This window comes from Indicator indicator, chromosome 2 (assembly GCF_027791375.1).
Source record: "Indicator indicator isolate 239-I01 chromosome 2, UM_Iind_1.1, whole genome shotgun sequence".
NCBI classification, from domain to species: domain Eukaryota; kingdom Metazoa; phylum Chordata; class Aves; order Piciformes; family Indicatoridae; genus Indicator; species Indicator indicator.
In genome coordinates, this window is record NC_072011.1 from 61,429,743 (window position 1) to 61,451,224 (window position 21,482).

At 48.8% G+C, this 21,482-nt stretch overlaps 1 protein-coding gene across 1 annotated transcript in view; it reads right to left on the reverse strand.

Moving 5' to 3' along the window:
- LOC128980689 (calpain-13-like) overlaps positions 1-21,482 on the reverse strand; it is a 67,557-nt gene that overhangs the window by 37,648 nt on the left and 8,427 nt on the right. The window contains exons 2-7 of the mRNA XM_054399163.1: positions 18,471-18,540; positions 16,364-16,482; positions 8,444-8,577; positions 5,810-5,984; positions 4,295-4,366; positions 1,970-2,055 (exon numbers count right to left, since the gene is read on the reverse strand). Of these exons, the coding sequence (XP_054255138.1) occupies positions 1,970-2,055; positions 4,295-4,366; positions 5,810-5,984; positions 8,444-8,577; positions 16,364-16,482; positions 18,471-18,540 (656 nt within the window). The remainder of the gene's footprint in view (positions 1-1,969; positions 2,056-4,294; positions 4,367-5,809; positions 5,985-8,443; positions 8,578-16,363; positions 16,483-18,470; positions 18,541-21,482) is intronic.

The following is a 21,482-nucleotide window of genomic DNA, read 5'->3' on the forward strand; positions in this document are numbered from 1 at the left end:
CTGTGAAGAGAGACTGAGAGCCCTGGGGCTGTTTAGTCTGGAGAGGAGAAGACTGAGAGGGGATCTGATCAATGTCTATCAATAGCTGAGGGGTGGGTGTCAAGTGGAGGGGGCCAGGCTCTTTTTGGTGGTGCACAGTAATAGGACCAGAATAACAGGTGCAAGCTTGAACATGGAAGATTTCACCTCTATATGAGGAGAAACTTCTTTACAGTTAAGGGTGACAGAGCACTGGAACAGGCTGCCCAGGGAGGTTATGGAGTCTCCTTCTCTGGAGATTTTCAAAACCCAGCTGGATGCATTCCTGTGCAGACTACTTTAAGTGATCCTGCTCTGGCAGGGGGGTTGGATCTGACAATCTCTGGAGGCCCCTTCCAACCTCTGATATACTGTGATCCTGTGATCCCTTCACAGCCAAGGCCAGCAAACAGAGCCTCTGTGCCTCTGCTGTGCCCATCTGAGCTGCCCACCCTAGCATGGGGAATCCTGTCTCTGCCCTCCAGGCCCCAGTAGCCTTTTCCCATGCTGGAAAGGTTAATGAGGTATCAAGGCATACAGCACTCTGAGGTGCTGATATTACACTGACATGCAGAGGGCACATTAACCACTCAGATGTGTAGTTTCCCAGCAGCCTGTTTGTAATGAAGTGCTAATTGTACTTTCTGCAGAGTTTAAGATAAATAAACAGAGCAGGAATCAATAGTTTATTGATTTCTGCAGCTTACCTGTGAAATGTGTTGTACTGACATTTCTCCTACACTTAGGATGACAATTCACCCTTCCAAAAACAACCCAAACCAAACCTGGGAGGATGCTGTCTGAGCAGATAGCTATTATCTCAGCCTCAACCACGTCTGCACAGCCCACCAGCCCATCCAGACACAACACAGCAGCTTGGCTGTTCTCAGCAGAGAAGTTGTGAGTGATCCTAGCAACAGGGAGAGGTGGGATGCTATTAAATCGCTTAAGAATGACACACACATGAATTCTCTCTAGCCAGAAAAGCACTGATGCAATCACAGCAGGAAAGTTAACATCTCTTTCTTTACAAAACACTGTTGCAGTCATCTTCTGTGCCCTTCCTTTCCCCAGGAAGGAGAAATTAGCTCAGGCATGCAGCAGCGAAGTGGTCCTGGCCCCTCCAAAGCTGCCTGAGACATCCAGAAGATAATTCGGAGCCACCCAGTACCACTTTGCAATAACCAAGAAGCCTTTTTCTTTTGGTCTCTCTGTGTTCAATGGGGTTGGGCTCTTCTCCCAGGCAACCAGCAAAAGAACAAGAAGACACAGTCTCAAGCTGTGCAGGGGAAGTTTAGGCTTGATCTTTGAAAGAAGTTCTTCACAGACAGAGAGATTGGAATGTGCTGCCCAGGGAGGTGGTGGGGTCAGTGTCCCTGGAGGTGTTTAAGAAGAGACTGGATGAGGCACTTAGTGCCGTGGTCTGGTTGATTAGTTAGGGTTGGAGTTGATGATGTTGGAGGTCTCTTCCAACCTGGTTGATTCTGTGATGCTGCCTAAAAATGCTGCCTTCCTCTCATGGGCTCCGTTAACTATCCTCATCCCTGATTCAGACTGGTGGGAGAAGCAAGAAGGTGGCTGCAAGATTGCTGGGGGTTAAACTCAATCAAAGCAGCCAGTCAGTGACTAGGGGCACAGCCAGAGCTTCCTCTAGGTAATAGCAACTCTTTCATCCATCACTTCTCTGGAATTACACAGAGAAAGATGTACATAGAGACAAGAAGAGGGTACCTGAGCCAGACCTAGTGAAGAGCACACATAAAATCAATGCTCCACTGGTTTTCCCTGGATTAGACTTCTGTGGGCAGCTGCTTTGCAGAGGGAAATAATTCTTGTAATGAACTGATTTAGAAATGTCTGCTTCATTCTAGTGGGTGCAAAGCAGAGGTCCTCTACCATAAGCCTATAAAAGAGTGATTCTCCTGATGAGATTAAGGCTTTAAGACCATACTTATCACTCCAGGGCCCCTTCCACTCCCCATGGCCCCATGGATTCCAGATCCTGATGATGTGTTCCCAGCCATTCTTGTAGGGTATCTGTAAAGAGGGAAGAAAAAAAAATAAACTCAGCCACAGGTCTTTGCAGTTATAATATGAAGTGAAGAGATAGGTTATAAAAAAAGATCTTTTCCTATACCTTGCAGACCTGGTTTAATTTTTGATCTCATTTCACTGCAGCTAAAAGTCAGGGCTTTTTGCCACCTTGTAAGGGAGTGAAGCAGGGGAGCCAAAAGCCCATTTTGCTTTCTGGAGGAGGGTGAGTAGCTGACAGGGAGGGAAGCAGCAGCACTCCTGCCACACTGCATGACTTCAACAGCCCTGGGAATGTCCAGATCCTAACTCTTCACATCTGATGCTGTGAGTCAGCAAAGGCAGGGACTTTGAAGAATGAGGTCACCAGACTGCCTGGAGTGAATGTCAACAGTCAGCAGGGAGAGATGATGACAAACAGCAGCTGTGGCTCTGCATCTGCAGTACTGTGGGTTCCAACAGCTGGCCTGCCTGGTGCTTTTCTTCCTCTTGCTGTTACTGGTTAAAGCAGGAGGCAACTCACTTTTGCCAGTGAAGCCCAAGTGGTGGAAGTGGAAAGGAGAAGGAAACCTTTTGTTTCTGGCTCTCCTTGTGCTCACAGGCAGTGCTGGAAGCAAACACCATGATAGACTCTTCTCAGCCAAAGGTCCAGCCCCTGCCCAGCTTCTCCAAATCATTTCCCCACAGGACCCTTCTGGATGCCTTGGCAGTCCTGTAAGGTGGGGCAAAGACTATTTCTCCCGTTAGGAAGCTGAAGCAGCCTGCTTTCTCTCCAGTAGAATTCAGGATCCTTCCATCCTTGCCTTGGGGACAACCAATTAGGGCCTTCTCTATAGCCTAGCTATCCCCATCCTTTAGCTTTGGAGCTTCTTGGATAGGAGCAAGTGAGAAGCAGCACACTGGCTCTGACGATAGCATCAAGAATGCCATGGCATGAGAAGCTCTGAATCAAAGCCAAACTCATGCAGGAAACCATTAAAGAAGGTGGTGGGGGGGGGAGGAGGGAGGGAGAAAACAGCTTAGGGAAAACAAAACCACCCCTTTTCCAACACACTGTGGGTTCTGAGATTAAAATGTGTTGTAGTTATCTGGCTTGTTAGCACAGCCATTGTTTGGGTTCCTTCTTGGCCTTGCTCACTGTTAACTCTCTTTGTATGCACTACAGCTTACCAGGGCAATCCCTGTTCTGGTTGTAAAAAAATCCCTTGGTTTTTTGTTTTTGTTTTGTTTTTTAATTTTGTGTGATAAATTGGTCCTGTTCTCAGCTCAGCAGTATCAATATCTAGCCAGGAGAAGCTCTGCATGAGTAGAACAGGTTCCAAAAATAGGTAAATGCTGTTCTTGAACCAGAGAGCTATGCAATTTTGACACAGTGATTTTTGGCAGCTTGTGATGGACCTGAACAAACTTGAGTCTGCATCATAGGACAAAAACTCCAGTTCCAGCCAGTGCTTCTATTCCCATTTGAAACAGAAAAGCAAACTCTGAGCAGATCAGAATGGAGTGAAAAAAACCCAGAAATGCTGCATTTGCTCCTGAGGTGTCCCAAAACACTTCAGCACCTCAATACAGGAGAGATGTGGAGGTGATGAAGTGAGTGCAGAGGAGAGCCTGGAGAATAAATCTGATGAAGAGTGACTGAAGGAGCTGGGGATGATTAGTCTGAAGAAGAGGAGGCTGAGGGCAGACCTCATTGCTCTCTACAACTACCTGAAAGGGCCTTGTGGAGAGGTTGGTGCTGGTCTCTTCTCACAGGTAATTAGGGATAGAACAACAGGGAATGGCCTCAAACTGTGACTGGGTAGGTTTAGACTGGACATTAGGAAAAAAATTTTCCCATCACGAGTGGTCAGGCATTGGAATGTGCTGCCCAGGGAGGTGGTGGAGTCACCAAGCCTGGATGTGTTTAAAGGTGGTATGGATGTGGTGCTTGGGAATGTGGTTTAGGGGTAAACCTTATAGAGTAGGGTTGTTGGTTGGACTTGGGGATGCTGAGGGTCTTTTCCAACCTGAATGTTTGTGTGAGTTTGTGAAAACAAAAGGGAATTCACACTGCACTTGAACATTACAGGATTCAGACATCCTGCCAGATATGTGCCAGAATCCTTCCAGCTCCTGGAACTTGAACTTTGTGCTTTCAACAATCCCTCCTAAGCATGAAGCTGATTACAACTGCTCTGAGTGGCACAGCAGTGTGACTGCCCTGTGGGGGGATCACCAGGCAGGAACATGCCTCTGATCTTACCTTCACAGCTCCTGTGACAGTGTAGGCATGACCCTGCACAATCCCATTTCTCAGCTCTATGTTCCTCTTCAGCTGCAGAAGGGAGAAGGCACAGCTTTTAGCTCTCTGCCATGCTGCAAAGGCATGGCCATCACTTCCCAGAACTGTTAATTTGGCACAGCAAAAAGGGACTTGGTTTTGACCCCAGCAGCATCTCAGATATGATATCAGGATGATGAAGGGACTGGAGCACTGCCCTGTGAGGAGAGGCTGAGAGGCCTGGGGCTGGTTAGTCTGGAGAGGAGAAGACTGAGAGGGGATTTAAGAAATGTCTATAAATATATTTTATATTTATATAAAAAGGGGGTCAAGAGGGAGGGGACAGGGTCTGCTCAGTTGCACCCTGGGATAGGACAAGGGGCAGTGGATGTAAACTACAGCACAGGAGGTTCCACCTCAACATGAGGAGGAACTTCTTCACTGTGAGGGTCACAGAGCACTGGAACAGGCTGCCCAGAGAGGTTGTGGAGTCTCCTTCTCTGGAGACTTTCCAGCCCCATCTGGATGTGTTCCTGTGTGACCTGTGCTGGATTCTCTGGTCCTGCTCCAGCAGAGTGGTTGGGCTTGAAGATCTCTGGAGGCCCCTTCCAACCCCTAACATCCTGTGAGCCTGTGCTAGCTATGCTGGCTGCAGAGGAACGTGCCTGTTGTCCCCACTGCAGCCATAAGCAGGCCACTAAATCTGCAAAAACTACAAACCTCCACTTGTTTGCAAGTTCCTCAGTGGTCCAGAGCTGATGCAACTGCAGAATGACCAGAATTGGGGCAGTAGCAGAATTTCCCTGCCACCCACAGTTCAGCATCAGCCACCTAGCCAAGGGGCTAAGCCTTGTCTTGCTTTCAACAGCCAAGCTTTGTGTCCTGATGAACCAGGCACTAGAGAAGCAATTTCACATCCTTTGAAGTCTTCCTTTAGGTGCTGTAAGGGAAGCCTTGGCAACCTTTTAGCAAGACCTGCTGAGCATCACAAAGCCTTTTGCAAGTTCCCATTGTTAACACCAGGAGCCTACAAATCTTAATGCTCTAATGACATTTTCTCACAGAAGAGAGAGAGATGCATTTTGGCCTTGCCACAACTGATCACAAAGCTCTGAGGCCAAAATCAGCCCTGCTGCAAGAGGAACCACTCTATTGCAGTGGAGTTAGCCAGGAGGGAAGTCACAGGCTGTTTTCTGACAGACCAATCCATCAACATCTACCCCAAAAGCCTTTATACTCCTGCCCTAGTTTCAGCTAGGCTAGAGCTAATTTTTCTTCTTACTAGCAAGGAAAAGTGCTGTGCTCTGGATTCAGTCTGAGAATTGGCTGCTGGCTGGGTTCAATTCCTCATTGCATAACCCTCTCTACTTTCTACTGCCAGGATCTCTTCAGGTATCCATAAACTGTAACTATTGCGTTCTGAGAGTGCCTGTGGGCTCCCTCTGCTACTCAAAAGAGCAAGCATTATGCAAACCAAGAAGTCATGCTGTGACTCACCTGGCCTGAGGTGCTACACCCCATCAGACACTGAGATCTGTCAGCTGCTTTCAGTATCTCCTCCAGGTCAGGAGGGGGATCCTTCAAAGAAAACTGCACTTGGACTCCACCTGTGAAGTCTACTAAAGCATCAGAAAGGTAGCCTCCATGCAAGTGCTGGTAGGAACCCCTCAACCTGAAAAAAGAAAACAAGAAACCAAACAACCTCTCAAAACCACAACAAACTAATAACAAAACAAAACCTCCCAAAACAACAACAACAAAACCAAACATAACCCCCCCCCAAACAACAACAACAAAAAAAACCCACAACAAACCCAAGTTAATTAGGCCTTACACTGTTTTAATAAATAATGTCCAGTGATGATTCCCAAAATGGACATGGTTATCAAGGTGGAGAGTATGGGGAGAACCTGGAGGGACCAGACAATTGGCCAGGACAAGAAAGGGAATGTGACTGGAATGTATTCCCAGACACAGCACCTGTCCCATGGGATAAGTGAGGCAAAGAGGGACTTTTCCCTTTGCATCCACCCACATCAGAAGCAGCTGTCTAGAGTCACTTACAGCCTGGAAAAGAATGGGGTGCACCTCAGGCCAGCACAGGCATTTTAAGATGAGCTACATCTCATTTTGAAGTATCCACTTTCCTTCTTCTGAACGAAAAGGGAGCCAAGGGTGATGATTCACACCAGCTGGAGCAGAGCTGTCAGTTTCTACATCGTTTTTGATCGTAACTCCATTTGTTTTGGTTTGGTTTGGGGTTTTTTTTGGCCAGCATCCCTTTTGCAAATGAGGGATAGGAAGAAGAGAGAGGTGAAAGTATTTGCCTGTGCTCCCCAAGTCAAGAAAGGAACAAGGTTTTTTTTTACAGGTTGCCCAAGGAGGTGGTTGAGGCCCTTCCCCTGGAGATATTCAAGGTGAGGCTCAACAGGGCTCTGGGCAGGCTGATCTAGTTGGGGATGTCCCTGCTGACTGCCAGAAGGTTGGACTGGATGACATTTGGAGGTCCTTTCTATGATTCTGAGTTTTCATCACTGCTCCCAATTCACTCTGCTAGAGTGCAGTAACAGGGTGATAATTTAATATTGCTAACACAGTCCTTGTTGGGTTTATTGTGTGCTTTTTATTGAGGCAGCAAATAAGCTGGAACATGCTGTACTTAGAGCAGGTAGAGCATGCTGTTAAACCCCGCCATAGTCGCTGCGTTTAATGAATGTAATCAAATGAAGTCTGCAGCTAATTGTATCGTGAAGGGTTGTCCTTGTCCTCCACTGATGAAAAGAATTTGTCGTGGGCACAGGGGGAAACAAGAAAACTGCTCAGATGGGAATCTCACGAGCAGCATCGCTTGCAACTTCCATTTATTAGGGGTTTGGTTTGCTTTGTAATTAAAATCTTATGCAGCAAATTGGTCCTGAACCTTGAGTCAACTTCTCTGAGCTATCTCAGGGCAAAATGTATCCTACTCCTGAGCTTGCTCAGATGCTGCTTTCACATTTGTTTATTCCTGACCAAACAAGCCCAGATAATTGCCTCTCTTCATCAGCTCTGCTTAACTGCATGGCAAATGTTGCACCAGCTTGATGGAGAGCATGTGTGCCAAATTCCAGCCCTTCATACCAGCCCTTGCACAGGAATTTCTCTTCAGTGTCTTTAACCATGGGCATATGCCTGAAGGCTGTGTGGTCATTCAGCAAGACCTGGACAGGTTGAGAGCTGGGCAGAGAGGAACCTGATGAGGTTCAACAAGGGTAAGTGCAGAGTCCTGCACCTGGGAAGGAAGAATAAACTGCAGCAGTACAGGTTAGGAGGTGATGTGCTGGAGAGCAGCCCTGTGGAGAAGGACCTGGGAGTCCTGGTGGACAGCAGGTTCTGCAGAGGTCAGCAATGTGCCCTTGTGGCCAAGAGAGCCAATGGGATCCTGGGGAGCATTCAGAGGAGTGTGTCCAGCAGAGCCAGGGAGGTTCTCCTGTCCCTCTACTCTGCCCTGGTGAGACCTCATCTGGAAAATTGCATCCAGTTTTGGGCTCCCCAGTTCAAGAGGGACAGGGATCTGCTGGAGAGAGTCCAACAGAGAGCTACCAGGATGATGAAGGGATTGGAGCACTGTCCTATCAGGAGCGTCTGAGAGCCCTGGGGCTGATTAGTCTGGAGAGGAGAAGACTGAGAGAGAATTCAAGAAATGTCTATAAATATCTGAGGGCTGGGGGTCAAGAGGGAGGGGACAGGCTCTGCTCAGTTGCACCCTGGGATAGGCCAAGGGTCAATGGATAGAAACTACAGCACAGGAGGTTCCACCTCAACATGAGGAGGAACTTCTTCACTGGCACCCTTCACCCTGGCACAACTTCAGACTGCGTCCCGTCGTTCTGGTGCTGGTTACCTGGGAGAAGAGACCAACCCCCACCTGGCTACAACCTCCCTTCAGGTAGTTGTAGAGAGCAATGAGGTCTCCCCTGAGCCTCCTCTTCTCCAGGCTAAACACCCCCAGCTCCCTCAGCCTCTCCTCACAGGGCTTGTGCTCCAGACCCCTCACCAGCTTTGCCACCCTAAAGGGCACACATTCAGGAAGTAAGGGAAGCATTCAGGAAGCCTTCAGCTGTGGAGGAAGATCAGAGCAGGTATATTTACTTGGCATATGCTTTTTCCAGCAGGGATGGCCAGAATTCATTGGAGGTTCGAGGGTGCACAGACAGGTATCTTCCGTTCAGGAATGGCAGCCGGTCGTCGATCACCACGTCCACCCACTCTCCGTACTGCCAGAACTGCACATTAAGAAACAAAACCAAACAAAACATAAAACCAGACAAAACAGGAGAAAAAGAAAGAACCCTTTATGAAGAGGGAATGGCTTTCAGCTTGAGGAGGGAGGGTAGGTTTAGCCTAGAGATTAGGATGAAATTCTTTCCGGGGGGGGTGGTGAGACACTGGAACAGGTTGCCCAGGGAGGTTGTGGATGTCCCCTCCCTGGAGATGTTCAAGGCCAGGTTGGATGAGGCCTTGAGCAACATGGTCAAGTGGAAGGTGTCCCTGCCCATGGCAGGGGGTTGGAACTAGATGATCTTCAAGGTCCCTTCCAACCCAAACCATTCTATGAATCTATGATCATGCCAAGCAACAGCCTCCTGAAGTAGCACAGGAATTCATCTAAAGCATGGATATGTGCAAAGTCTCTCCTGAATTGCTTCAGGCACATTGTTGACCAAGCTGCCAAGTGGCTGGGTTTTCCAGGAAATCACCTGGGAATATGAACAGTCCTGCAGGCAGTGGGAGGAAGGATTCAACATGGGCAATAGGCTGATATCCTTGGGCAATAGCAAGCATTCAAGGTGATAAAGAACACTCATGCAGTAGTGATGCTTTACTCTGCTCTGTTGAGACCTCACCTGGAGTACTGTGTCCAGCTCTGGAGCCTTCAACAGGACATGGACCTGATGGAGCAGATCCAGAGGAGGACCATGAAGATGACTGGAGGACTGGAGTGCCTCTCCTCTGAGGACAGGCTGAGAGACATGGACTTGTACAGCCTGGAGAAGAGAAGGTTCCAGGCAGACCTAATAGCAGCCTTCCAGTACCTGAGGGTGGCTACAAGTAGGCTGCAGAGGGACTGTTTCCAAAGGCCTGCAGTGATAGGATGAGGGGCAAGGGTTTGAAATGAGAGAAGATTTAGATTGGATGTTAGGAACAAGTTCTTTACCATGAAGGTGATGGAACACTGTAACAGGTTGCCCAGGGAGGTAGTTGAGACCCCCTCCTTGGAGTACTCAAGATCAGGTTCAAGAAGGCTCTGAGAAACCTGATCTAGTGGAGGATGTCCCTGATGACTGCAGGGGGGTTGGACTGGATGACCTTTGGAGGTCCCTTCCAACCCAAACCATTCCGTGGTTCAGTGAGCCTCACTCCTCAGCTGCATTTGGTTTTTCCCTTGCAGCATAGCTCTTGGCCAGAGAGCCTGTGGACAAGATCCAGGCTCTGGATTTGTTTTCCTCTGTGTTTCAGCTAAGACTCTGCTGTGCCATTCAGGGGCAGGGATGGTGTAGTGACTAAAGACTGCTCTGAGGTGTTATCCATCTCCTTGATAGATGAGGAGGATGCAGGCAGTCTCTCCAGCGTGTGGCCAGAGCAGGTGTTTCTCCAGCTGATCCAGCTGATGAAACCTTCTAAGGAAGACAGGGAAAGAGATCTGTGGGGAGGAACTAAAGGAGCCATTTCCAGAGTCATTAGAAGATTAATGTAGCTTAGCATGATTCACAATCATAAGAGGCCAAGCTCTTATTTGCACTAATGCTGAGGACTCCAGTGGAAGCAAGCCAGCAATAGATTTAGTCTAGCATGGTTTTATTTCAGCAGCCTTGTTCAATGAAAGCCCCAAAATGAGCTCTTCTGTTAGAAAAGCACAAGACCATATCTGGCCAGCAGCAAAGCAGCTTACAGTCTGCTCAGCCAAAAGCATGTTTGACCCTACTTAAGGTTTTGCCTCACCCCCAACCTCTCACTTTCCTCCATTATTGAGGGCAGGAGGTGGCAGGGTTGACTGAGCTTGAGCTCAAGGAGTGGTTGAAGGAGGGTGTGCTGGGGCACACCCATCCTGGATGGGGCTGAGAAGAACCCAGCCCCAGGCAGACAAAAGAAATTTGATCTGGGGAGGGTTTGGCCCCTCCCCTGCTGGGAGAAGGTGGTCCCCTGACTCAGAGGTGGTCTATTCCACTTCCCCTTCCTGTCCAGCAAGCCTATAAAAGGGGGGATATCCTGCTGCTCTTCCCTTTTTCCTGCCTCGTCTGCTCAAGAGGACTTCCTGCTGCTGTTGCTGTCACTGTCTCCTGCACCGGACCACGTGGCTGGGGCCCTTTCTCTCTCTCAACTGAATCCACCGACATCCAGGGGAACACAAGGCCATCCAGGCTTGGGTTTGTATATTTTCCTTCCCACTTACCCTCATCCCTCACCTCTGTGAACCCCCCCCCTGTTACTGAGATATATATATATATATATGTAAAAAATTATTTTTTTTCCTTTCCCTTTTGTGAAAAAAGAAAAAAAAATTTACTCCTCCTACTTCCAAACTGACTTCAGAATATTTCTTTCACAAATTTTTTTTTTCCTTTCCCCTACCCTTTTTTTTTTTCTTTCTTTCTTCTCTCTCTCCACCCTGCCGAGGAAAAAGGGAGAGGGGCAGGAATTTATATCTATTATCATTTGAGCTCCTAAACTCAAAGCTCAAACTACCACAGAGGGACAGGGATCTGCTGGAGAGAGTCCAGCAGAGAGCTACCAGGATGCTGAAGGGACTGGAGCACTGCCCTGTGAGGAGAGGCTGAGAGCTCTGGGGCTGGTTAGTCTGGAGAGGAGAAGGCTGAGAGGGGATTTAAGAAATGTTTATAAATATCTGAGGGCTGGGGGTCAGGAGGGAGGGGACAGGCTCTGCTCACTTGCACCCTGGGATAGGCCAAGGGTCAATGGATAGAAACTACAGCACAGAAGGTTCCATCCCAACATGAGGAGAAACTTCTTCACTGTGAGGCTCACAGAGCACTGGGACAGGCTGACAAGGGAGGTTGTGGAGTCTCCTTCTCTGGAGACTTTCCAGCCCCATCTGGATGTGATCCTGTGTGACCTGTGCTAGAATCTCTGTTTTTGCTCTGGCAGGGAGGTTGGACTCAATGATCTCCAGAGACCCCTTCCAACCCTTAACATCCTGTGAAGGCTTCTGCTTGATTTTGACAGGATGGGATTTGATGAAGAGCCCAAGAAGAGAAACAGGTGAAAGGACAGCCCAAAAGAAGCTGTTCTTTCAGTCTCCTAATGTGCTCTCCCGTCACCATTCAATGCTTGGCAGCAGGTCTGCATAGAGAAAAGGTGAGATACCCAGCCACAGAATCATAGAATGCTAGGGGTTGGAAGGGACCTCAAACAATCCAACCCCCCTGCCAGAGCAGGATCACACAGAACAGATCCCACAGGAACACATCCAGGGGGGGTTTGAATATCTCCAGAGAAGGAGACTCCACAACCCCTCTGGGCAGCCTGTTCCAGTGTTCCATCACCTTCACAGTGAACAATTTTTTTCCTCATGTTTGCACCTCCCTATGGTGCTTAATATGCAAACGCAACAAAGAAACAAGGAGAGCAACATGGAGCTGGCTGTTGGGGATTAATGCAGCTCAAACTTTCTGAGCAACATTTTCCAGGAGCCAGGTTCCTTGGCTATCTTTAGGAGGGAGCTCAAGCTTGGAGGCCTTCTGAACACAGCAGTGTATTTTGCTTTAGCTGGATAAAGAGAACTGCTTCATCCTGAGTGCTGCAGACTTTCAGAGTGTCACAAAGACATGAAAAGCCACAATGGGAATGAGGAATCTTATGGAAAGTCCTGGGATGCTCTTGGGAGTGTGCAAGACAAGTACAGGAGAAGCCATTCTCACCAGAGAGCTTCAGAAGGGGCCAATGCCTTCGCTGTTTAGCTTGAAAGCCTGGCTTCATGACATTTCTTTGTACTCTCAGGATTTAAAGAACTGCAGCTTGGGAACACGACAGCGAATGAAACAGAGAATCCCTCTTCAGGCAGGCTGCAAAGTGGGAGACTCTTAGCTTCCATATCTGTGGTGACCCTTTTAAATCAAGACTTCATCTTCCTGGCCTTAGAAGGAGGAAGGGAAGAAAAAGAAACCAGACAGTTGCAAGATGCCAATAAGCCTGGTGTGGTGTTGGTCAGAGGGAGAATACTCTGTGGCTATTTTGCCCCCTATTTTCCTGTGCCTTGATATGGGACCTTAGAGAATTCCAGTTCTGGAGTGAAAATCCCATTCCTTCCAGCCCCTCTCTTTTGCATATCGTTAGAAGGCACCTTTTGGATGTGCCACGAAACAGAAATGATTAAAGATTTCACCACTTTCTTTCTGAGAACAGGGACATGAAGGCTCAGGGCAGCTCCCCTCTGTTCTGGGTTGTGCCATAAGCACCCTTCAGAATATTTCTGTGTGTTTTTTTTTTTTTTCCCCAGGCTGAGCTGTCACTACTCACTGTCACAACATGTGGCATCCACCCTGCCTCACCAGCATCAGACTTCCTGTGGCAAAGAAAGTGATGCCTGTACTGACTGGGACTGACTTCATTCCTGCTGAAATAATGTCATTGTAATGCTTCCTTAGATAAAACCATCACCCATCCTAGCTACAGCTGATGGAGGGCTTAACAGACTTAACTCTTGCAGCCAAACAGCCACTGCTGTGTTCTATATTTAGATTAGATGTTAGGAACAGGTTCTGTACCATGAGGGTGGTGGAACACTGCAACGGGTTGCCCAGGGAGGTGTTTGGGGCCCCATCCCTGGAGATATTCAAGGTGAGGCTGGACAGGGCTCTCGACAACCTGATGTAGTGGAGGATGTCCCTGCTGAGTGCAGAGGGAATTGAACTAGATGACCTTCAGAGGTCCCTTCCAACCCAGACCATTCTATGATTCTGTGAGTCTGTGAATCTGAGATTCTCTGATTCTAAGACTGAAGTAGCTCCATGAGAGGCAACATGCTCCAGACGCAAAGAGGTGGAAAAAAGAAAAAAAGGAAGAAGTTACAAGCAAAAATGTTTCTGTTAGCATATGAGATGCCTTGTTTGTTATTCTTCACTGAACTGAGGACTGGTGGCTGAGCCTGTGGATGGCAGTAAAATATCTTTGATGGAATAATTGGAAGGCACTGCCAAGATGCATTTCCATTCAGAGAAGCTTTCTCAGGGGTTTATCACTCAAGGAAAGCCAGAAACAGTTGCATTGATTTGCAGATGAGATGACAGGGCAAACGTTTTCAAATACTGTAAGGTATTTATACTGCTTCAGATTTAAGGTTTGCTCCTAGCTGATCTGCTCAAGTCTCTCCTGAAAGACAATCTAGCTTGTATCCTTTTAATGTGTTTGAAGTGGGCTGGTGTCCCTTCACCTGCTTTATCTCACACAGTGCACCTCTGCATGCTGGAAATGGGCCAAGACAGAAACGAACATCTGGTACTCTGAGGAGTGAAAGAACAGAGCAAAATTCAGGCTGCCTGCAAGATAATCCCCTGGTGCTGCTCAGTGAGACCTCTGAAGGTCAAAGAGGTCTCACTTGCCAGAGCTCTTTGCTTGGTATTGAACTGAATGTAAGAGAAGGGATTTGTGAGAAAAGGGAGATGATGAACGGCTGAGCACTTAGCCATTCTCCCTCCATTCAGGTTAGCTTCTGGAGCTTAATGGGACTGCAAGTGCTTCTAATCCCACCAGGCTGACTCTGCCACAAGCAAGCAGGACCTGCCAGTTACTAAGCCAAGTCTTTCAAAGAATTTCAAAAGAGGTAGGAAATGAGGTTCACTAAATAGCCTTGCTCCTCCTCTCTGAAACAAACTGGGTGAAGCACTTAGTGCCATGGTTTAGTTGATTAGATGGTGTTGGGTGATAGGTTGGACTTGATGATCTCAAAGGTCTTTTCCAACCTGGTTAATTCTGTGATTCTGTGTGACATCTCTTTTAAAGATATCAAAACCCCTGTTCCTCTGATCTGTCTCCAAGGATTTCTAATTTGCAGCCATTTATAGAATCATAGAATTGTTAAGGTTCGAAGAGACCTCAAGGATCATCCAGTTCCAACCCCACTGCCATGGGCAGGGACACCTCACACCAGAGCAGGTTGCTCAGAGCCACATCCAGCCTGGCTGCAAAAACCTCCAGGGATGAGGCTTCTACCACCTCCCTGGGCAACCTGTGCCAGTGTCTCACCACCCTCATGGGGAAGAATTTCTCTTCTATGAGCTCAAAGGGCAAAGTGGGAAAACAGAAAAGGAGTCCAACTAGATTGTGGCAGTTTAGGCTGGGTGCCCCCTGCCACTGCTGCATGAGATACACCTCTGGTGTCCTGGGTGCCCACCCAATAGGGGTGGACACAGGAAACGGCGTATTTCTACCCATAAATCCTGCGCCCTATCAAGCCATCTGCAGAGTCATTCTCTTCCTCTTTCTTCCCTCTCTGCTCCCATGGGAGATGTCCTCTCTTATCGGGTAATGCCGGGGGAGTATCCTCAAGGCCTCTTAGGCCTGTCTAGGCCTAATGCCAGGAGGAGAATGGAGGGGGGGGCACTCTCAGACCTGGCCAGCCTGAGACTTGCCTAGCAGTGGGAGGGGGAAGAAAGAGCCCTGGGGGTTTGGGTAGACCCTCAGGTGGGAGGAGGGAAGGATTGGGGAGCCTCTGGGTACTATGTAAGGGACTCTGTATGCTTTAGGATGTTCTTTGCCACTATGCTGTGTAGTTTTTCTGTATTTTCACCAATTGTTTTTCCATTTAAACTTTCCATCACTCTCCAATCCGTTTGTGTGAGTCTCATTCTTTTGTCCCTTTCGGGGCAAGAGATGTTCTGGCTGGCCTCAAACCAGCACATAGATGAAGAGCACAGGAGTGCTGACAGCCATGACAAACCGTGTCAAACAAAGGAGAATGCCAGCTGGAACATACATGCATACACATCTGTCTGAACAGCTGGAGTCAGAAGGTCTTCAAAAAGGGCTTCAAACTCCCTGCAGTGTGATTGCACCACTGGGAACAGAGGGAATCCAGAGGGACCTGGACAGGCTGGAGAGCTGGGCCCAAGCCAACCTCATGAAGCTCAACAAGACCAAGCGCAAGGTCCTGCATCTGGGTCAGGGCAATCCCAGACACCGATACAGGCTGGGCAGGGACTGGTTTGAGAGCAGCCCTGAAGAAAAGGAGTTGGGGGTGCTGGTGGGTAAGTTCAACATGAGCCATCAGTATGCCCTTGTAGCCCAGAAAGCCAACCAGAGCCTGGGCTGCATCAGGAGAAGCACAGCCAGCAGGTCAAGGGAGGTGATTCTCCCCCTCTGCTCTGCTCTGGTGAGACCCTACCTGGAGTACTGCGTCCAGTTCTGGAGTCGCTTTTACAAGAACGATCCGGAGGTGCTGGAATGTGTCCAGAGAAGGGCCACAAGGATGATCAGAGGGCTGCTACAGAGACAGACTGAGAGAGTTGGGGCTGTCCAGTCTGGACAGGAGAAAACTCCGAGGAGACCTTATTGTGGACTTCCAGTACCTTAAGGCGGCTACAAGAAAGCTGGGGAGGGACTTCTTAGGGTGCCAGGTAGTGATAGGACTAGGGGGAATGGAACAAAACTAGAAATGGGTAGGTTCAGATTGGATGTGAGGAAGAAATTCTTCCCCATGAGGGTGGTGAGACACTGGAACAGGTTGCCCAGGGAGGTGGTAGAAGCCTCATCCCTGGAGGTTTTTAAGGCCAGGCTGGATGTGGCTGTGAGCAACCTGATGTAGTGTGAGGTGTCCCTGCCCATGGCAAGGGGGGTTGGAACTGGATCATCCCTGAAGTCCCTTCCAACCCTGACAATTCTATGATTCTATGAATCATTTAAAAAGTTGGCATTTCCTGAAAAATTCTGAGCTGGAAGACAGCACTGAGGAACCAAAATCATTGGAGGGTGTTAACATTTGGGACTGCAGTTTGGAGCCCTGGATAATCCAAGCGGACAAGCCCAAGCAGTGCCAATAGGGCAGAGAATACATACCCTGAAATGAAAAATCCCAGCATAATTGTCCTGGAATCCTTGGTCCTTTGGTAAAACATTTTCCAGAAATTGCTTTTGCAGTGTCAGGGAACCCAGGGCAGCCAGCATCCAGCAGTCACCTCGGGGAGGGAAAAAACCAATGCATTCAGTCACTGTTGTAGACCATAGCTAACTTGCTGAAGAGTGGATTTCAACATCTAAGACATCTAAGAACCATCTTGTTAAAAGAATCCAATGTTCTTCTGCCTCTCTTTACCTCTCCCAAAATGCTGAACCACTACCTACTATCAACCAGCATTGCCCTTTGGGAACCCTGATGCCAGCCTTCTCTACTTTCATGCCCCTCCTGTCTTTTGTGGTCATATTGAGACTTGCAGCCTGGAGCATTGTTTAGAAACTCTTCAAGACTCTCAGTGGGGTGAGAAGGGAAGAGATTTCTTTCTATGTAGAAAGAAGAGCTGATCCCAAAGACATACATAGTTATGGGCCAGAAGAAAATGAAGGCACCTTTATAGAGTGCAGATATATGATGATACCAAACTGGAAGGCTTGGCTGAGACACCTGAAGCCTTTGCAGCCATTCAGTGAGACCTGGACAGGCTGAGAGCTGGGCAGAGGAACCTGGTGAGGTTCAACAAGGGTAAGTGCAGAGTCCTGCCTCTGGGAAGGAAGAATAAACTGCAGCAGTACAGGTTAGGAGGTGATGTGCTGGAGAGCAGCCCTGTGGAGAAGGACCTGGGAGTCCTGGTGGACAGCAGGTTCTGCAGAGGTCAGCAATGTGCCCTGGTGGGCTAGAAGGCCAATGGGATCCTGGGGTGCACTCAGAGGAGTGTGTCCAGCAGAGCCAGGGAGGTTCTCCTCCCCCTCTACTCTGCCCTGTTGAGACCTCATCTGAAATATTGCATCCAAGTTTTGGGCTCCCCAGTTCAGGAGGGACAGGGATCTGCTGGAGAGAGTCCAACAGAGAGCCACAAGAATGATGAAGGGACTGGAGCACTGCCTTGTGAGGAGAGGCTGAGAGCCCTGGGGCTGGTTAGTCTGGAGAGGAAAAGACTGAGAGGGGATTTAAGAAATGTCTATAAATATCTTTTATATTTATATAAAAAGGGGGTCAAGAGGGAGGGGACAGGCTCTGCTCAGTTGCACCCTGCGATAGGACAAGGGACAATGGATAGAAACTACAGCACAGGAGGTTCCACCTCAACATGAGGAGGAACTTCTTCACTGTGAGGGTCACAGAGCACTGGAACAGGCTGCCCAGAGAGGTTGTGGAGTCTCCTTCTCTGGAGACTTTCCAGCCCCATCTGGATGTGTTCCTGTGTGACCTGTGCTGGATTCTCTGGTCCTGCTCTGGCAGGGGGGTTGGACTCGATGATCTTCGAATGTCCCTTCCAACCCCTAACATCCTGTGAGCCTATAACTGGGTAAGTTTCAGATGAGGTGGACAGAAATATCCACAGGAAAGCCAACACTGAGGGGCAGATGAAGACATTAGGATGAAAAGAAAATTCAGTCCTACATGTTGGGGCTGTGCCTTCTTACCCTAGAGAACTATGTTTGACTCTTGTACTTGAAGCATCAGCCTGATCCCAGTGGGACCTTCTCTATGCTTGTCCTTACACAGAAGGCAAGTGGCATATAAAAGTGACATAGATCAGAGCTGCTGCATCTGGGAACATGTGTGAAGACTTGCATGAGTCTGGGTTGACCTGCACTACTTGTTTACTGCAGCTACCACGGCCCAGGTCTTCCCACCAAACACTCAGAACACAGCAAAGCAATCACAGGGTTTCTGCTTTCACAGGCTCACAGGATGTTAGGGGTTGGAAGGGACCTCTAGAGATCCTCATAGATCTCTAGAGGTCCATACCCCCTGCCAGAGCAGGACCAGAGAATCTAGCACAGGTCACATAGGAGCATATCCAGATGGGTCTTGAATGTGTCTCCAGAGAAGGAGACTCCACAATCTCTCTGAGCAGCCTGTCCCAGTGCTCTGTGAGCCTCACAGTGAAGAAGTTCCTCCTCATGTTGAGGTGGAAGCTCCTGTGCTGTAGTTTACATCCACTGCTTTGTGCCAATCTTTTCCAAAACAGGATTATCACCTTACCTATTTCTCCTTGCATGATATCAAATCTGCTAACTCCATTCACCACCAAGTGTGGGTTTCTCTGAAGGTCCTGGAAGAAAGACAATGAAAAGAGCAGTGTGAGTGCCTGGTCTTTGCCCACAGTATCTTCCTGCCCCTTGAAGACCCTTGCTTGCCTACCTTCACTACAACTGAAAACCATTTTCCTTTAGTCTCTGCTGTTTTCTTGCCTACCACCAGAGGAGATGCCCATCAGCAAATTCACAGATGGTGCCCAGCTGGGAGTGGTGGCTGACACCCTCTCAGGCTGTGCTGCCATCCAGGGAGATCTGGGCTGTCTGGAGAGTTGGGTAAAAGGCAACCTCATGAGGTTCAATACAAGTGTAGAGTCCTGCCCCTGGGAGGAATAACAGCAGGCACCAGTATAGAATCATAGAATCAGTCAGGCTTGGAAGGGACCACAAGGATCATCCAGTTCCAACCCCCCTGCCATGGGCAGGGACACCTCACACTAGAGCAGGCTGGCCAGAGCCTCATCCAGGCTGGCTGCAAACACCTCCAGGGATGGGGCCTCAACCACCTCCCTGGACAACCCATTCCAGGCTCTCACCACTCTCATGGTGAAGAACTTCTTCCTCACTTCCAGCCTGAATCTCCCCACTTCCAGCTTTATTCCATTCCTCCCAGTCCAATCACTACCTGATGTCCTAAAAAGTACAGGCTAAGGACTGTCCTGCTGGAAGGTATCCATGCAGAAAGACCTTGGAGTCCTAGTGGACAGTAAGTTCTCCATGGGACAGCAATGTGCACTGTTGGCCAGGAAAGCCAATGGTATTCTGGGGTGCATCAAGAGAAGTATGTCCAGCAGGTCTAGGGAGGCTCTCCTCCCACCCTGCTCTGCCCTGCTGAGACCACACCTGCAATACTGTGTCCAGTTTTGGGCTCCCCAGTTCAAGAGAGACAGAGACCTGCTGGAGAGCGTCCAACAGAAAGCCATCAAGATGATTGGGGGACTTGAGCATCTCCCCTGTGAAGAGAGACTGAGAGCCCTGGGGCTGTTTAGTCTGGAGAAGAGAAGACTGAGAGGGGATCTGATCAATGTCTATCAATATCTGAGGGGTGGGTGTTAAGATGAAGGTGATGGACTCTTTGTGATGGTGTCCACTAATAGAACAAGGGGCAATAGAGACAAACTAGAATACAGGAAATTCCAACTCAACATGAGGAAAAACTTTGTTGTGAGGGTGCTGGAGTCATGGAGCAGTCTGCCCAGAGAGGTTGTGGAGTCTCCTTCTCTGGGGACTTTCAGGACCCATCTGTGTTCCTGTGGGACCTACTTTAGGTGATCCTGCTTTGACAGGGAGGCTGAACTTGATGATCTCTGGAGGTCCATTCCAACCCCTACCATTCTGTGATTCTTTTCCCATCTGCTCAGCTTTTCTTAGGGATAGAGACTTGTGGCTCTGTGCTCACTGAGTTTTCATTTGGATTTCTCTAATGTTACCAACAACTTTGAGGGACAGGTCTGACCCTGGCTGCAAAACCATGCAGTTTCTTGGGGGACAGCAGGGCAGAAAACAGAGGTTTCCAAGAAAAGTGGATCAGGGTCTGTACCTCAGCTCAGCTCCGAGTCTGGGAATATGATACTCTCTGAGCCTTTTGTGTTTTCATGCAGGACTAATACAGGTCAGCCTGGGCTGCTTACAGAAAGAGAGTTTAATCTCTGGCTGCAATATCCCATAGGCCTGGCTGACTTACTTTTAATTCAGGGAGAATTTTCCTCGCATTCCTTGAGAGTCCTGCTTGGGCAGTGAAGGGGAGAACACTTCAGAACATGGATTTGCACATGGAAATGTGAGCCATTCTCCCACCTTCATCTGGCTCTTGGTCTGAGACATCTGAGTGCTCAGGTGGGAAGGTTGTGAGATTCCCCTGCGAGCAGCCCTTGGCACCTCCCGACTGGGTAAGGCTCTGTTCTGAAAGATCAATCAGCTTTAAATAGGAAAGTTGCTGCACATCTAAGAAAATGAAGAGATAAAAGGGAGAAAAACCAACTGAGCAAGAAAAAATAATACAGCAGCTCTCCCTTAAGCAGGCCCTGGCACATCTTCTCCCCAGCTGACTTTGACATGCTGCACAAAAACGAGACCAGCTCACAAAAGGACTTGTGGCTCGCACGGCTGCACCAGCTCAGCAGCAGCAGCAGCAAACCCTGTCACGGTGCTGAAATGGCTTCATGGTGATCAAACCCCTCTAAGAAGTTTCCCTGTCAGGAGAAGATGCACTGCAATGTCAGTGTTCCAGACTGGCAGACAGATCATGCTCCCACAGCACTGCTGACTCTGGGGAAAGCAGCCTGGGCAGGCATCTCCCTTGGCAGGATGCTTTGATGCAGACACAGAATCACAGAATCATCCAGATTGGAAGAGACCTCCAAGATCATCCAGTCCAACCCATCACCAACCCTATCTAATCAACCAGACCATGGCACTAAGTGCCTCATTCAGTCTTAAACACATCTAGGGACCTCGACCCCACCCCCTCCCCGGGCAGCCCATTCCAATCTCTCTTTCTGTGAAGAACTTCTTTCTAAGATCAAGCCTAAACTTCCCCCTGCACAGCTTCAGACTGTGTCCTCTTGTTCTGCTGCTGGTTGCCTGGGAGAAGAGACCAACCCCCACCTGGCTGCAACCTCCCTTCAGGTAGTTGTAGAGAGCAATAAGGTCTCTCCAGAAACCAGCTCAGATTTTACCTGCAACCAGTTTGCTTTGTGCAGCTGGGTGCTAAAAGACAATGACAGCTACAAACAAAGGAGGTAAACAAGGGTGGCAGCCCTGTCAATATAGACTCAGAGAATTGTTTTGGTTGGAAAAGGCCTTAAAGATCAGGCAGCTCAACTACTCTCTGACTCTGCCAGGGCTGGTGCTAAACCATGTCCCTTGGCACCACAGCTCTGCCTCTTGCAGACACCTCCAGGCATGGGGATTCAACCATATTGAACCAATCTGGCTTTATGTCTGCAGTGTGGTGGAA